We start from the raw sequence: 18544 nt of genomic DNA on the forward strand, positions 1-18544 counted from the left end.
GTGTCAAACATGGTGATACATCAATTGAGCCAATTCTTGCCACCTAGAACTTGTTCCATCAGTAATTTTTATAGAAAATACCTCTTTACACTCACTGTATCGGTGAAACAGTGAATAATCTCCTGTCATATGATTAGATGCCCCTGAATCCACACCACATTTGCCTTTTTGTGGAATAGGCAGATAAATTAAGTAGGGAATTACCTTTTTGTGCAATTGAAGCATTACCAAGAAGACCCTTTTGTGAAAACATCTTTAAGAGGGCCTCCATTTCTTCTGGACTGAAGGGAGCGCTGTCGGGTTGAGTGTTTGATGTATCATCAGAGGTTGTTAGATTTTCGTGATGAATTTCTGGTCTAATAGGCTTCTTCTTTCTCGGTTTTCCATGAAGTCCAGCATTTCTCACGAAGATGGCCAGGTTTTCTGCAGAATTCACACCATGGCCGTCCTCTCTTTCCTCGAAAATCAGTGACCCGGGTGGTGGGTGTCGAGACGTTCTCACTCAGTTGAGTGACCCAGGTGGTGAGTACTGAGGGGTTCTCACTCAGTTGAGCGAGCTGGGTTTCTCCCACCATCACCTTTTTCTTGCTCTCCTCGCGGCGAACCTCAGAAAAAAACTTCTCGAATACTCAACAAGGGCTTTGTGCCTCACAATTGTTCTCTTATGTCATCCAGAGTTTTGTTCAGACCCATTTAGAAACTTGAATATCCTCTTCTGTTCAACAAGCGTTTTGAACTTCTTTGCATCTTCCGAACAGCTCCATTTGTGTTCTTCGAAGAGATCAAGTTGCTGTCAATTACGAGTGAGAGAATTATAATACTGGGTAACAGACATCTCACCTTGTTGTAGCTCATGGAGGGCGGATTCAATCTCGAAGATGACCGATGTGTTATCCCGACTGGAGTAGAACTCTCGAGCAACTTCTCTTATTTCGTGCGCAGTCTTGTAGACTAAGAAGTTCTCTCCAATCTCGGGAATCATGGAGTAGCAACCACATGACCATGCTATTTTCAATCTTTCGGGCTTGCGCATTTTGGTCATGTGCTGGTGGGAGTGTGATTTCGCCAGTCAAATATTCGTCACGTCCTTTTCCTCGGATTAACAACAGCATTGACGAAGACCATTGCAAATAGTTGTTGCCGTTGAGTTTGTGGCCGGTGATGAACGATGAAGACTGTTCCACCAGTTCGGTGTTGATGGGTGTAGGTAGATAAGCACCCGAGAGTTCTTTGGGTGGAGAGGAATTTTGCTCATCCGCTGCCATCTAAGGATTCGGCTTAGTCGGATTGAAGCTTCTAGATTAGAGATGCTTTGATACCATGAAGATTTTAGGGAAGGAAGATGAAGATTTTCGAGAGAAAATGAATTCATTCTCTAATTTTCCTTGCATTACAGAATAAGAAGGGTGCTATTGTATAGACATCTGGCACCCGAAAAATATCCTAACAGAATGAAGAAAAAGGAATATTGTGGTAACGGGCATTCCTACCTGTCCACAATAAATTCACACAAAATTACTAAACTACCCTTTTATGATTTTCTACACCTCCCACTACTGCGGTCTTCCAACAAGCAAGATAATGAGCACTCACCCACCAAAACCTCCTCACATCTGAAGGACTCCTTCCATAAAACTAAGATCCCACCTGATGTCCCGATGTCCTTGAGTGTACTCTTCTCTCCTTTATTAATATTATTTATTTTTCTATTAAAAAAATACATATATATACATTTCTACTCTTGAAAGTGATTAGGTTGCCATTTAGTCTTAATATGTTGGTTAATCTCTTTGTAGTTTTAAGTCTTGCTGGAGAATCTTTGTAAGTCTTGTTTGTAACAATTATCCCCCTTTCTAATAATATTTTCATTAACAAGGCATAATTTGAAGCAAGCACATCATATGATCAAGTTTTATGTTTTCTTTCTCAAAAACATTTTAACTTTATTCAACGGATCATTTGTTAATTGGAGGGGGAGGAAGGGATCAAGCAATTGTGCAATTTGGTGGGCCACTGGCATTGGTGCCTATCATAGTGGAAACATATTTTTCTCTTTGATTTTTATAAGCCTTCCATCTCAGCTGTTCAATCTCTGTGTTTTAGGGTTAGAGATAATCTTAAACCTCATGTGGGGGATGTTGATGCTGCAGCAGTTCCATGTGGCTTTGGGCGAGCAATTGGTAATAAGGTGTGCCTACTATCATGTAGCTGATAATTTGTTAATTTACAGTTACGATTTAGAAATCGTACCACAGATTATTGGACTAACCATTTTCAGTGGTTCTGTAATTTTCAATATTCTCTTCAAGATTTGTTAATAATGTTCTAATGTGTTGTTTTTACATATATCTGTATGCTTACAAACTAACAAGCAAATACTTTGGTTCAAAATAGAATAAGCTGTTTTCTTATAAAATATCTTAGCTGGTTCTCTTTGGTTGTTATTATTAATGTGGCTAATTGTTGCCTGAGCAGGGTGCTGTTGGTTTGAGAATTAGAGTTTATGATCGAATAATATGCTTTGTTAACTGTCATTTTGCTGCGCATTTGGAGGCTGTGAATCGTCGCAATGCTGATTTTGACCACGTCTATCGAATTATGACCTTCTCTCGGCCATCTAATTTCTTCAATACAGCAGCAGGTATGCTGCCATACCTGTTTTTATCGTGGTCGCTTGCCTGCTCAATGTATTTATTTTGGCTTGTTTATAGATCTAGCTTGCCATTGGTCCTTTCTGTTGCAGCTGTGGCTTCATCTGCTGTTCAAATGCTTCGCAATACAAATGTATGTATAAACTTTGATTGGTAAAGCAACTCCTCAGCATGCTACATTTTAAGTTAAATTAATTTTGTTTTAAATATGAGATTTGTTGTTTTTCAATTAGTCTGATAAAGAATTTGCGTGTGGATAGGCTGTAGGCATCCAGTCCATGGAAGGAATGCCTGATTTGGCTGAGGCAGACATGGTCGTTTTTCTTGGAGATTTTAATTACAGGCTTGATGGTATATCTTATGATGAGGCAAGGGATTTCATTTCTCAAAGGTGCTTTGATTGGCTTAGAGAAAGAGACCAACTCCGAGCTGAAATGGGCGCTGGTAATGTCTTCCAAGGGATGCGTGAAGGAGTTATTAGGTTTCCTCCTACATACAAGTTTGAAAAGCACCAGACTGGTTTAGCAGGTGTGGTGATTAAATTAAAGTTTTTAAGTCAATGCTAGCATTTTATTGGGCCTGAGTCAGGTGCCAACTAGGATTTAATGCTATGTCTTTTCTTTTGGTTGCTTGGTGGCATATTGACTCAGATGGGCATATCTCATGCTTCTAATCAAGTTTTCATTTCATCTATATTGGTGCCAAATGTTATAAAGAGGGATTGATCTTTTTGGAGCATAATGGGCATTTTAGGTTTCTAGAGTAGTGTCATACTGTTTGCTAATTCTTTTCTACACTAAAATATACAGGATATGATTCTGGGGAGAAGAAGCGAATTCCTGCCTGGTGCGACAGAATTTTATATCGTGATAGCAGATCAACTTTGGGATCTGACTGCAGCCTAGAGTGTCCCGTTGTGTCTGCTATATTACAGTATGTTTAGCATATTGCACTGCACTGTATATCCGGATTTTTAGTGAATACATTTGTTGAAGATATTTTCTTTGCATTTTATGCACTCTTTAAGTCTCTTTTTGGCTTTCCATTGATGTATTTCTGAGATTAATTTGATTAATGACACCTAGATTGTCATGATCAAATGATATCTGTATTTATAGATCTATGACATGCCAAAATGGGGAAATATTATCTGGCACCTTTCTTATTAAACAAGCATCCCTCTGGTTTTTTAGAGGGTTGTGACCCTTGTCATAGATGCAATTTGATTCTCAGTACTGTATTTTGTGCACATACTGTCTGCTTGCTTTTCAATTAACACATTTCTTGGGTAATCGTAATTTAACAATGCAAAAAGAGTCTGATGGACATGCCAAAATGGGGAATATGATCTAGTACTTTTCCGATTGAAACATGTGCCCCTTCTGCTTTAGAGGGATCCGAAGGTTATCATATTGCAACTGGATCCTCATGACTGTCACTATGTTTATGCTTCTATACAGTTACTTATTTTTTTTTTTTGTTTTGTTTTGTTTTTCTTTTTTCTCAGAGGTGTTAGGTTGCTTGAGTTCTTTTGAAATATCAGTTTTTTGTATTATGGAATTGAGAAAGAAACTGAATTCCTTGTATATTGAGAATGAACTTATACATGGTATATATAGCTTTTACAAACAGACAATAATAATTACAGGAAATCAAATGAAACCAAATCAAATCTCCATATTAGTGGGACTTCAGAACCAGTATCTCATAATTTTTAGGCAAATTAATCTCCTAATAGAAGGTTGAGGGAGTTTCCAACACTTCCCCACAAATTGGTGATATACATCTTTTATTCTTAGCTTGGAGATAAGTCCTTGGAACATCGCACTACTGAGTCCTTTTGTCATCTACAAGTTGACTGTTAGTTGAGACATAAGTAATCCAAATTAATCCACTATCCAACTTTTCTTTCAGGAAGTGTCTATTACTTAAATGTGTTCTATCATGTTGTGTAGGATTATGAGCAATGTAAATGACAAATTTGTTGTCACAAAATAATTTTTTTGGCTATTTCCATCCGATCTTTAAATCTCTCAAAATTATCTTGGTCCATAGTCACTCACATGCTCCTTTATCGTTGCCTTGGACTTGATCTCTGCAGTTGATTAAACCACATTCTACTTCTAACTCCTCTAGGTCAAAAGATTTCTTTCAAAGAAAGTACAATAACATGTAGTAGACCACTTATCAACTGATGAACTTGCATAATTTGCATTGGCATATACCTCGAGGACCAATTTTTTTTTTTTAATAGAATTACTTTGCCAATATTAGCTTTTAGATAAATATCAGATCCTCCAGACTATATGAATGTGAGCTTCTCCTGGGCTATGCATGATTGGCTACTCACGCTGAAGGCATATGTAGTGCCTAACCTTATGTGAGTAAGATTTATTAGTTTTTCTACCAGTCTTTTGTACATCTTTCTATCTACAGTTGGATCTTCAATTGGATGTTCATGTGCTAGTTGAGGGAAAGTTTTTGAATTTCATTGACTTAATTCTCAAGATCTGGTTTTTGTTCTTGAACTTGCACAAGATCATAAATCAAGTTTCTTTATCTTGAATATAACTTCATAAATCTCATTGAATCATGAAACTAATTATTCTTTCTCATGGGTCTGGTGGGAATGGTTGAGGGTGTTGACACGACTGAGATAATTCGGTTGGTGGTATAAGTTGGACTGGTAAGACGACTGTGTTCGTGGAGTCGTCATGCAAAAAGAAGTCTCTGTTCTTCTTTGTAGTGGATGACACCCGAGAGAATCTGCACTGTCCCTGAGGATGTTGACACAACTGAGGTGATTCGACAGGTGGTACCAATTGAATTGGTATAGGGACGACTTTGTTTGTGGAGTCAAGAAAAAAGAAGTCTTTATTCTTCTCTGTAGTGGAGGACACTAGAGAGAATCCATATTGTCCCCTTGCGAGGATCTTGACAAATCTTAATGCAGAACCCAGGATTAAGAATGCAATTCGAACTCACACATACACAATTAGCATAAAAACTTATTTCCTAAATAAACTCGTCTTACTTAACAAACAATTAATTTGTGATTGGAACTAAAGTAATAGGGTATAAACAAATTGATTAGAATACCATAAGAAATACCTTGATAAATTGAAATCAATCAAAGAAATAAAAATAAAAATGCCACAAATTATCTTGATAAGTTGATAACAATTTTTTACGTAACAAGAAGGTTGAAGTACCTCACAAGTAGCAAACCTTATTGATTTAACTTGCCTTAAACTGAATTACAACTGAATACAGGAGGCCTATTTATAGATGTAGGCTGTTAGTTGCCTTAAAGGAAAAGGACTCTTAAATGATTAAGGACTCCTAACTACAATGCTTATCTAGGATTGTTAAAGATCATAATTTACAGATGATAAAGTTCATATAATAAGGACTCTTTACTCTTGAATGAAGGACGAACAATAGTAAGGACTCTTTAGCTATCCCTGTTGTAGAAGAAAGCCTCAGCCATGACTCTTAATTTGATAGGAAGATGAGTGAAAATCCAGCCAATTGTTGTAGGAGAAGAACTCTTATTCTTGAGTAGATTGAGGATGAGAATTGGCCAAGATATTGTGGGGTAAGCATACTTAATTCTCCACATGTTTAATACGTCTTTAGAAGTGAAGTAATCGGATAGGACTCTTGTGGGATGAGTGGTTGGCTCCCCATACTTGTAAAGGATGATATACTTGAGAGTCCAACAACTTAAGCACTCTTGCAGCTTTGGGATTGAGTTGTAGAAGACTTGGCTAAGCGTCCAAAATTGGTAGGACTCCTTATGGAAGATTACCTTGTGTTCAACCACCAATTTCAGAATAAGGATTCTTGATCCCTTATGAGATTTACTTGAAGTTGAAAACCAATCATGAAGAGATGAGTGTTTGGCCAAGTGTCCCATACTTTTAGGACTCTTATTATCACATATTTAATATGCTCCACGAGCCCATCCAAGCTATTCATGATAAGAGGATTGAATGACAAGGAGAATACTTGGCCGAGAGTCCAAGATCTTGAGGACTCTTGATGTCTAGCTTGTAGATACATGCTTGGCTGAATATCCCTCACTGTAGGACTCTTTGTTGGCTGGTTGTAATGAATTACACATGGATAAAAAACTCTTGTGAAGGGACTAGCCGAGAATCCTTGAGTTGTAGGACTCTTTGGTACTCAGATTTCTTGGATTGTAGGACAATTTAGTGGCCGCCGCCTCTCCCTTGGCCTGATGGAGTCGTCCTCCACTTTTCAAGACCTCGCCAGTTTGGTCCTAAACTTCCTTTTTCATAGATCCATCTTTTAATATAAACTTGAAAGTCTTTCTTGAGTTTTGATCTTGTGCTTGGTCCACTTGACATAATAATATTCCATCCACATAGCCCAAGTGCACCTTGAGTTTGATCTATCTCAGGTGTTAATCTCCATATGGCCGTTGCTTTCCAAGAATTGGGTCTCAATTTCCACTCATTTGGACCGTGCCGTGAGGATCTTCCCTTGTATGGATCTTGTCGTGACTTTCATCATTCATGGGGCCTAAGCCATGACATCTTAAGCTCATGAGGCTGTGACTCCATCTTGAGTTGTGCCTTAGTCTCTTTTAATGTGGCTGGGACATTCTAAGCTTATATAGCCTTGAGTTCCCTTGTGACCGTGAGCTTTTAAGCTCATGTAATCTCCCATGTGAGCTTGAGTTGTGTCTTGGCCGTGGGTTATGATTTGTGCCACCTTGATCTTCATCAAATATGTCCTCACATTTTCTTGTATTTGCCATATTCTTGTCTTTGTCCACCATTGTTGAACCTTCTAAGATGTAAGGTTCGAGCATAATCCCCTTGCAGCTTTCTCATCTTGAATTAAAGAAATAGTCTCATTTAGAGATGGTACATCTTCTTTGCTAAAAAGTTAAATCTTGTTTCTCAAAATTCAGCGTCATGAAAATTGTAAGCTCGATATTTTTCAGTAAAATTCTTTAAGATTCCAATATCCTATATGCACTTAGTTTCAATGCACTAATAGTGGTCAAGTTCTTGCCACATACTCTATAATAGATTTGCATACTTGGTCACAATTTACTCCCTTGTTTCGTTGTACGAGTTTTAACTTTAATCTCCTATTGTCTTGCTGCATCATAAGTCTTCGAATATGTCTATCTGACAATATCTCAAATCCCCTTAGCAATGGGTAAAAACATGCAGGTGTCACCAATCTCAAGATTTATCGAGTCCTGTAACCATGAAATGATCATTGAATCTGATTCACGTCATGCATCAATTACTGGATGTTCTTCCTTTGGTCATGTCTACTATAGATGACTGAGTTTCTCTCTTTCTTCAATAGGTTTGAATAAACTGAGATCACTTAAGACAATCATCTATTTGGTCTATATTTTTTTTGAATATTTTGGAGCTTCCTTACCGGTTGACTGATGGGAACTTCCTCTGTCTGGTCATGGTGTTGAAAGATGACGTTATCTTTGCCATTTCTAACATGTTCTCCGGAATACCGTTAGGCCTTCTCCTGCAAGGAACCAACAAAAGAGAGTTCAGTAAAAATCCTGGCAGTTGAGGTCGTGGATAGAGACTTCAAGTGCAATGAAGGAACCAACAATGAAGGTTGACTTTGGCATGCATAGGTACACATAGAAAGAGCAGGTGTGCGCTAGGGTGGCCACATGCTTGAGTGGCTTCAGGCAAATGAGGCTGCAAACTTTATTAGTTCTTTTTCATAATAGAAAAGCAAAAGCATAAACAGGCCGAGAGAAATCCTGAAAAGAGCTTACGACTGATATCATGTGGAATTTAGAGGGGAACTTTATTTCTTATCCACTGAGAAAGAGCAAATACATTGCTATATATAGTTTTTACAAAGAGAAAAATAGAAAACTAATTACAGCAAAGTAAATCAAATTAAATCCCCGTATCAGTGGAATTCCGTAATCAGTACCCCATAAATTTAAGAAGATTAGATTTGAAATGGAAGATTGGAGGATTTTCCAACATGTTTTTGGATATTAACATTGATACTTGTGACCTTATAAGAGACACTGAGATTCTCATAATTATAGAGGGGACTATGTGTCTTTTCTTCTTTGTTCTTTGTTTTGTTTCATCTTGTTGGACAGGTGTTTGGTTCATTTAATTTGCATTCAAAAGTTTCAGTTTTCAGTTCTACATTAGTAATTATTTCCAAAGAGAAGTAACATTAATATTATGGCCAATATTGGTTCCCAAAAGAAATTAATTATGACCTATCAATACACTATATATGTATTCATGTAGATTGGTTTATGTTGAGAAGTACAAGTTACGAGGGCATGAACAAGATCAGGTAAGGTTTAGCCTGCATTACTTGTATTATTTGAAGGGTTGCCCCACTCTTGTCCTGGATGTAATGGTATCATCATCGTCATTTGCGTTTGTGTCTGTGCTGTTGATATTAGTATATTAACATTATTAATAATGGTCATTGTGTGTGTTACATGCACTCATGTAATTACTTTATGCATATTTGTGTATGTTAGTGAGTTCAGAGCCATGACATGTCTTTTTCAACAGGTATGAAGTAATGGTATCATCATCGTCATTTGCGTTTGTGTCTGTGCTGTTGATATTAGTATATTAACATTATTAATAATGGTTGTGTGTGTTACATGCATGCATGTAATTACTTCATGCATATTTGTGTATGTCAGTGAGTTCAGAGCCATGACATGTCTTTTTCAACAGGTATGAAGCTTGCATGGATGTGACAGACAGTGATCACAAGCCTGTCCGTTGTATATTTAGTGTTGAAATTGCTCGAGTTGATGAGTCAGTTAGGAGACAGGAATTTGGAGATATAATGAGATCAAATCAGAAAATTAAATGCATGCTTGAAGATCTATGCAAGATTCCAGAAACAATAGTTAGTACAAATAATATACTCCTTCAAAACCAGGATACGGCCATTTTACGTATCACTAATAAATGTGAGAAAAGCATTGCTTTGTTTGAAATAATTTGTGAAGGTCAGTCTACTATCAAGGAGGATGGACAAGCATCGGATCGTTGTCCTCGAGGTTCCTTTGGCTTTCCTCGATGGTTTCAGGTAAGTGTTCTTTTTTTCAATATTTTCTTATTGGAGAAAACTGATATAATTGAGACATAAACTGTTTTCCTCCCTCGAATACCCCTCCATAACCATTTGCCATGAAGCGCCACCATTCATTTTTACCAAAGATCTAATGCCAAGCCCCCCGAATGTGATTGGTTCTTTTAAGGCATCCCAATTTACAAGGTGGAATTTACGATTATCATCAACATCTCTCCATAATAATCTGCACTGAATTGCTTCCAATTTTTTAGCCACCTTCACCAGAATAGTTAAGGTAAATAGGTAATACAATGGAAGTTTTGCAAGAGTGCTTTTAATTAGGGTATATCTATCCCATTTTGAAAAAAAAATTTCTTCCACCCCCCTAGTCTTTTCTCAAATAAATCAATAATCGGTTCCTATGTAATTTTATCCTTGTATTTGGCCCCTAACGGAATCTCAAGATATTTGAATTGGAATTTGACCTTCTTACACCCTAAAATCGAAGCATATGTACCAGCTTCTCTGTTGCCGCCAATTCTTGCCAATTCGGATTTGTTCAGATTTATTTTAAGCTCTGACACAAATTGGAACCAATATAAAATACATCTCAAATCCAATAAGTTCCTTAAATCTGGTTGGCAAAAAATAAACGTGTCATCTGCAAAAAATAAGTGAGACACCTCCGTTGTGTTGTCTCTACTACCCACCACAACTCCTCTCAACGAATTAAGGTCTTTTGCTCTACCAAGAAGTCTGTTGAGGCCTTCCATTTCCATAATAAACAATAGAAGGGATAGGGGATTCCCTTGCCTTGACCTTCTTGAGGCATTAAAAAATTTGGAGGGGCTCCCATTAAGCAAAACAGCGAAAGAAGTAGTAGTGATGTAAGATTTCATCCAATTCCTCAATTTCAGCCCAAAACCCATCCTAAACAGCGTGTAGTCAACAAACTTCCAATTGATGTGATCATAAGTTTTCTTCATATCAAGTTTACACACTAAACCATCCTGATTTGTAGTCATAAGATTATCTACCGTCTCATTTGCAGCCATCACAACATCAAAGATTTGTCTGTCTCCCACAAAAATATTTTGACAATCCCCTATAACCTCTCCCAATACCTTGGATAATTTCCTAGCCAACATTTTAGTAATTAATTTATACATAAAACCTACCAAACTAATTGACCTGAAATCTCTGAAATCATTAGCGCCGCTTCTTTTAGGAATAAGGGAGATAAAAGTGGAGTTCAAAGACTTTACAAATTTTCCGGAATGATGCATCTCATTAAATATTTCTATGATATCCACTTTCAGAAGCACCCAGAAAGTTTGAAGGAAATTCATATTAAAACCATCGGGACCCGGAGCTTTGTTACCATTACAAGATTTCAAACACTCAAACATCTCTTCCTCGGAAATTTAGCCTCCAGCATCTGTCTACTTTCCCCAGAAATACAATTAAAATGCAAATCATCCAAATAAGGTATTGTAGCACAAACCTTCCCAAAAAGCTGTAAGAAATGCTCCCTGGCAGCCTCTCTCAGTTCAGTATTACCAGAAATTTCTTATTACCTTCTCAGACTTCTTCAATATAATTGCATCTTCGTCTCTGAGAAGCTAAAGCATGAAAATACTTAGTGTTCCGGTCCCCCTTCGCCAACCATTTCTCGCTGGAATTTTGTCTCCACATCAATTCCTCTTCCTGCAGATACGAAGTCAATTGAAGTTCAAAGTCCCTCTCCTACTACTTTCCTCATCATTCAAACCTACAACTTCCTATTTGGAGTGCAGATCATTAATTTGAGCCAAAACAGAATAAAAAATTACTTTACTTTGCTCCCTCTCCTCCTTTGCCCAAATTTTGACTGCATTCTTCAGATCTTTAAGTTTGTGAACAAACCTGTAACTAGCACAGCCCTGTATAACGCTATTTTTCTAAGTGTTTTCCACCAATTGGTGAAAGTTCTTCTTCTTCAACCACTTGTTATCTAACTGAAAAGGTATCAGACACCAGTGAATTCTGTCTGCCTCAATAGATGTAGGATAATGATCTGATGTTGGCCGAGGAAGTGTTTTTTAACTAACTCCCATCAGATCTAACAGAAAGCAAGAAGAGATAAAGAATCTGTCTATTCTGGACTCTCTTTTCATTAGACCGCGTCCATTGCCCCTTGCATAATGGTAGATCAACCATTCCTAACATCTTCATTGCCTCTTTAAATTCATTAGCTTCTGTGACCGAGAAATTGTTGCCACTTCTCTCTTCCCTTCTCAATGTCATATTAAAATCACCGCCAATAATCCACTTCCCACCCCATCTATTTCTACATTCCTTAACATCGTTCCACAACAATGTTCTTTCCTCCCTATTGCCTCTACAATATGCGCCGGTAAACATCCACTCAATGCCTCTTTACTGTTTTTAAATATGCATGACAATGAGCACTCCCCTTGGATAACTTTTACACAGCTAACCTGCTCTTCCTTCCATAAGATGATCAACCCACCAGCCGACCCCATTGCAGGAGTGAAAAAACCAATCCTTCTCCTTAACACTCCATAGGTTGTCAATAACATCTTTGGAAAACACATCCACTTTAATTTCCTATAAACAAATGACCAAAGGGTTCCATTTTTTTAGACACCCTCTAATGATGAGTCGTTTGCCTCTGTTGTTCTCCCCACCAACATTCCATGATATAATTCTACTAATCATTCTCAAATCAACTGAACCCCAGCAACTTCCTTACTATCTCCTTTCCTAGCATCATAGTTTATAGTCGATTCTCATCTTTTTAACTCCCTAGAAGAACCACCCCCCAATTTTTTCTGTCCTTTCAAACCAGATCCTATTTTCTTCTTCAAAATTTTCCTCTTTTCGATTTCAGAAAAGAAAAAATAAGATAGATTTTCCATATCTGCTAGAGACACCCCCATCATCTTCCCAAATTTTTGAACATACTGAGAGTAGTAATCAACATCGCTAGTAGACAGAGTAACGCCTTCTAGGCTCAGCTCAATAATCTCTTCTAGTTCCAATTTATGTACAGATGCAATCGTCTAAGCTTCTTTTTCCACCATGAGCAGCTCCAGGTTTTTCATCTCAGTCTCCTCTACTGGAACTTCATTCAACAACCTCCCATCTCCCTTAAAGTCCTCCATGGTAGAAAAGACCAAACATAAATCATCTTCATCCTTCTTTGTAACCATAGAAAACACATCTACCTCGATGCTCGTACCACCCATCGAAGTAATCTCTTCACGGAACCCTAATTTCTCCCGTACCACCCATCGAAGCTATTTTTGGTGCATATCCCTATAATAGTTAAAAGGTAAGAACCTTTAAAATCTCATGATAGATTTTATCTCCCTCCAAGTTGAGACAGGTTGGTCTCTGTTGTGCCTTCTGCTAGTTAGCAGCTGATCCCACCATACTAGAGCATAGTCAATGAATTTGACAGCGAATAGCTTTACTTATATTTCTTTGCTATAGTTGTGACAATCAAAGATAAGTTCTACCTTTCGTTCCAACTCCAGGTAGGTTTCATCATCATTCTGTCTCTTAAAAGGTGGAATTTGTATTTCGATGGAGCTGATGTTGTTATCTCTCCTGTTCTCCCTACATTAATCTCGGTCATCATCTCTTTCATTCTTATCACAAGATTCGACACCATCCCGTGGGAGGAGGCACCTTTCCTAGGGTGGGCTATTGTTTCTTCGCCTCTTTCCATCAATCCTTACTATTAGATTTTCAATTTCCAGATTGAGTCGTGTAAACATGGTGCCTACATGCTTCCTTAGGTTGGCTAGACTATTATTTTCACTTGGTTGAGACATTATGAAATCCCTACTAGAAAATGTTAGTAGAAAATAACACTCCCTCGCAGATCTTTCGTGTTTTACTCATCTCATAATTTTTTTCTCTCGAGTTGAATGTCAGAATTGACTTTTCTTTAATCAAAGTATCTAAGTTTTGGCTTAAGACACTGTAAGGAACCCAAGAGAGAAATTTGCGACACCAATTTTAAAGCTGGAGTTTAAATACACAGATGAAGATGATGCGTGTTATATATAAGGCTAAGTAACTGGGATACAATTAATTACTTAGTAATGTAATAGAATACAAACACAATGAAAAAAAAAGAAACTTACTGTGCAAGAAAAGATGCTATGAATATGATTTTTTTTGTTTTTGTTTTTGACGGTATGATAGATATGAATGGATGTAAATTATGTCTTTTTTTTCTTTTACTATGAAGAATAATAAATATGCAAGGATAGATTATATAAGATGGTAATATTTATCTAGTGTTTAAGCTCTAATATCAAATGATGCATAACTCACGATCAACAAGTGCCATCGAAAATCCACACATATAATTTTAGCATGTAAAACTTAAATTCCTGAATAAACCTTCCCTGCTCAATTCACAATCAATCTATGATTGCAAATTAAAGTAATTAGGAAAAGAATAAAAATTAGTAAGACACACGAGAGTTATCTCAATAAGTAGAATCAATTCTTCACTCAACGAGATAGTTGAAGAAAACCTCCCAAAAAGCACTAGGCGAAAGCTAAAGTTTGAAAATATTTAAAATTTTATTGATTTGAATTGATGTGTTTAAGCAATGAGGCCTTTATATAGCCATAGACCTTATTAATCCGAGTAGAAATCGAAAACTAAATTTTAGGAGACTCTAAATAAAATCTTATATAAGATCCCAATTAAAAATCAAATTAAAGACCCATAAGTGAAATAAAACTCTTAAGCAAACAAGGACTCTAACTGATGTGATCCTAGACACGTAGGAATAACAAGTTCCGAATGACCATGGAAAGCATGCTCGGAGGCAAGGAGATAACCGTGTCCACAAGGAACGCATAGGCAAAGCTGTCTGCGTGCACAAAGACAGCACGAGAGACCGCCTACGCACGCACAGAGGCAACACATGCACACCCAACGCGCGCACATGGAGACCTTGCAGGTAAGATATCCTGCACCTATGGGGATTCCCGATCTTGTGGAAATTTGGATTCCTATTTCCTTTTGAATCTCAACACCTCCAACTTCATCAAGGATTGGAGTTTTGGTCCAAGATTCATTCTTCCATCAATCGAACACCAAAATCTGTCCATGAAACATCAAGAAAACCGGTTCAATATTCTTGAAAGGAAGATCCCAAGAAACCGGCTCAAAGACATCCCCCAAGGATTCCACCTCTTGGCTCAAAGGTATGCAAGTCAAGAATGTCGATTAAAGGACCAAGATCCATCAAAAAGAGGTCTAAGAAAGCAAGACAAGGTTCGGCCATGCAAGATTTCAGCCTTAGGTCCATATGGCCGAGAAGGAGGAGGAAGGAAGCCTGCCCCTGCGGCCGTTCTCCCTTCCTTTATGATTTCCGAATACTTGTCACTTTGGGAGGTCCAAAACTCCCTAGCCAACTTAAAGACCACCTAACAAAAAGAAGAATACAAGGAGGAGTCGGACATAAGACTCCTAAAGAGAAAACCTGCAGAAAAAGAAGAAAAATCTGAAAGGAAAAAGAAACCTGCCAAGAGGAAGCTAAATCCGAGAGGGAGAGACAAATCCATCTTCCATTCCAAAGCCAAAACCAAGAGGTCCTCTCCCACTCAAAGACCAGATCTAATCTTGGAGAGTTGTACGTGGATAAGGAGCTTTCTTTCCAAGAGAAGAGGAGAAGAATTCAGAAAAGAAAAGGAGATCAAAGCCTCATCCCATTCGGCCAAGACTTACCTCTGCTTACCGAATTCTCCTTCACTTCTCCTACTTCAAAGCCGCCATCTATAAAGCTACTCCAACTCAAAACTCCTCTCAAGAATCAATTAAGAAAGAAGAGTCCCAAATTGAAAGCATTAAGGAAGTCTAATCCGAGGAAAAGACTCAACTCGGCCAAGAGAGAGACAGACTATTTATTTGTTTTTTATTTTCTTTTTAAGTTAATTAATCTAATCCTAGTCTAAGTCCTAATAAGTGTTTAATTAGAAATTAGTTTTCTGTTTTCTAGTAGAATAAGCATGGTGGATGCCAATATAAGGGGACCACCCTTTCAATTGTATTTAATTCAATTAAAAGTAATCAATGATATTCCAATTTATTACTTTTAGCTAATTGTAAGTGCTCTTTAAGAGGGTGTCTTCAACCATCTTGCTGAGCAACGGGTTGATTTTACTTATCAAGATATTTCCCTTATGGCGTTTTATTAATCCATCATTGAATTGATTTTACTTATCAAGATTAATTCTTGTAGGGTTTAATCAATTTAATTTTTAATCCAATTATCGTGGTTGACATTGACAAGTTGAATATAGGTCAAGTAGAGAGAGTTTATCGAGAGTTTTTAAGATTTTGAATACTAGAGTATATGTGAGGTTTTTGACTGCGTTTGTTGATTTTAGGTTCTGTATCACTAACTACCATGATTATCTCAAATTCTTAAGAGATCATGGTTCATAAAATAAAACTCTTTAAAATAAAGAATATAATAAAATTATAAGGATTCTTTTGTGGTTGTCCATCATGGTCTTCATTTTGGAGATTTGGTTATGATGGATAAGCACTCTTGAATCATACTTGAAGTGGAATCCAAATGCGGTAATAATTCGAACAAGTAAACAACTCTCAGCCTTGATACTTGGTTAAGACTCCTTATGCAAATTGAATTTGAAAACCAAGTCGGCGGCTTTAGCTTGGAATCCCGGCCAGATTTTGTGGGAGAAAATCTTGGATTCTCTACATACTTTTCTACCTCCTTTTGGGTGAGAGAACTCAGCTAGGACTCTTGGAAAAAGTCGGCTCCCATGTTTGTAGGGATGAAAAACCCAAGAGTCCTTCATGGTGAAAACTATTTTGACGGCCTTTAGTTTGAGATTTCTTCGAATGAGATTTGGCTGAACTTCCCTAGGTGTTAGGACTCTTAAATGGCCGGTTTGTGAAGAGTTGGAAAAGGAGAAAATTCTTGTGAAAGGCTGGCCGCTTGTGATGAAAAAATTAGGAGAAAATTTCTATTTAAGTGAGAAAATTTCTCATGTGCAAATCTAAGCTGTCCATAATTTTGAGGACTCCTTTTTGCTTGGGTTTGAAGAGTTGGAGGAGGATAAAACTCCTTAAGGATGAGTGGCTGAGAGTCCTTGAGGTGTAGGATTCTTTAAAGGTCAGTTTTGCTCTTGTTGTAGGACATGTTCTTGGCCGCCTCTTCCTGTTGTTTGATGGGCTTGGCTTTCTCCTTTCAAGGCCTTTAAAGTTTGGCCCAAGTCCAGTTTGAATCATATCTAAGCCTTTTCTTTCTTGGCCATCACGTGTGTGCAGTTTAGAGCCCAAACTGTCTTGATCACGTATTAGATAGCCTTACCTGAGACTTGGATGGATGGAAAGGTTTCTTGAATGTTCCATGCCGTTTAGGATCTCATTAGAGAGAGACCAATAAAGGAGTCAAATCCTTATCCATTCTCCAATTTCGATGAGGTACAAACTTGTGCCTTCAATAGGCTTATACCATTTTCGTTTGCATCCAAATTAACTAATAATCTACTACAGCTGGTAATCCGTTTCTTCCTCATCTGTTACTATACTGAATATTTGTAATTCTACTATATATTACTAAAATATAGAATCTTCACGACAATTGGTTTATATGCGTCAAAGTCTAAACCCAGTTTCAGTGTTTAATACATTAATATGAAATCTCTTCTGGACTGCTTGCTGGTAACTATGTACACTGCTTGCAATTTGTGTGACTAAACTGGTTTTCTTTTTCTTTGTTATTGCATTTGGACCAGGTCACTCCAGCATCTGGCATGATCAAACCAGATCAGATAGCAGAGGTGTCAGTACATCTAGAAGATTCTCCCACCCTGGAAGAATTTGTTGATGGTATCCCTCAAAACTCGTGGTGTGAGGTCACTAAAGACAAGGAAATTATATTGGTGGTTAAGGCTCGTGGCAGTTACTCTACTGAGCCAAAAAATCACCGGATTCGTGTTCGCCACTGCCTCTCTGTTAAGTCTACTACTGTAGACCATAAACCTAATGGTTCCAAGCAAACCCAGCCAAATCTGCTTCACCGTTCTGATTACCAGCGTTTTAGCAGTTCTTATGATGTGGTTGACCACTTAAAAGATTTGCATAGCCCATGAAGTGCTAAGGATGTTCTGTGAAGTTGTATGCTCTTATCGTTGAAGACATGATGGATAAATGTTCTGTTGCTTTACTATAGGGATTCTCCAATTCAATTATTTAGAACAAAAAGAAAAAAATTGGGGAAACTCACAAATGAAGTGTCCCATATAAAATTGGGAGCACGCTTGCCTTTCTATTCGTACAAGCTCAATTTTGTCAATATGCTCGCCGCAAGTTTATGGATCTTAACATCTGGGCATTCCCCAGTTTGCCCAGTTAGTACGTGTGCAGCTTGTGGAGTTTCACGGTCTCAAATTTGTTGTCTGAAATGTACAGTAAGAGCAAGTTAAACATTTACAGCTAGAAGTGTGAATATTTTTTTTATTTGTTGTCATATGGGATGCATTCTATCAAGTAAAGCATTTATTCGTGTTTTTAATCATTTTACGAGAAGTATACGGTTGCAAGCTGTTGAAGTAGTATTTGCTTTTACTTTTGCAACTCTTGACATTGCAATTTCTGTTATAGCATTTGTTAATATGTTGTAACATTATGATGGGTTTTAATAATTATTTTAGAGCTTTATGATGTTGCTGATTGATGGAGCCTAAAAATCATGTCTAAAATTGGTTAGTATTTTCTTTTACTTTTGCGACTCTTGACG

At 37.5% G+C, this 18544-nt stretch overlaps 1 protein-coding gene across 4 annotated transcripts in view; it reads left to right on the plus strand.

Annotated features, from left to right (window-relative positions):
• The window catches only part of FRA3 (Endonuclease/exonuclease/phosphatase family protein), a 43425-nt gene extending 25103 nt beyond the window's left edge, over window positions 1–18322 (plus strand). For 3 of the 4 annotated variants that reach the window (XM_088220491.1, XM_022037993.2, XM_088220494.1), the window contains 7 exons: window positions 2104–2188; window positions 2476–2641; window positions 2744–2784; window positions 2912–3179; window positions 3461–3584; window positions 9392–9752; window positions 17541–18322. In XM_088220491.1, the coding sequence (XP_088076617.1) occupies window positions 2104–2188; window positions 2476–2641; window positions 2744–2784; window positions 2912–3179; window positions 3461–3584; window positions 9392–9752; window positions 17541–17897 (1402 nt within the window). In that variant the 3' untranslated portion in view covers window positions 17898–18322. Of the gene's footprint in view, window positions 1–2103; window positions 2189–2475; window positions 2785–2911; window positions 3180–3460; window positions 3585–9391; window positions 9753–17540 lie in introns of all 4 variants that reach the window. The other variant, XM_088220486.1, reaches the window with a different exon arrangement.
• The last annotated feature ends 222 nt before the right edge of the window (window positions 18323–18544 follow it).

This window comes from Carica papaya, chromosome 1 (assembly GCF_054855325.1).
Source record: "Carica papaya isolate Zhongbai chromosome 1, ASM5485532v1, whole genome shotgun sequence".
NCBI lineage: Eukaryota > Viridiplantae > Streptophyta > Magnoliopsida > Brassicales > Caricaceae > Carica > Carica papaya.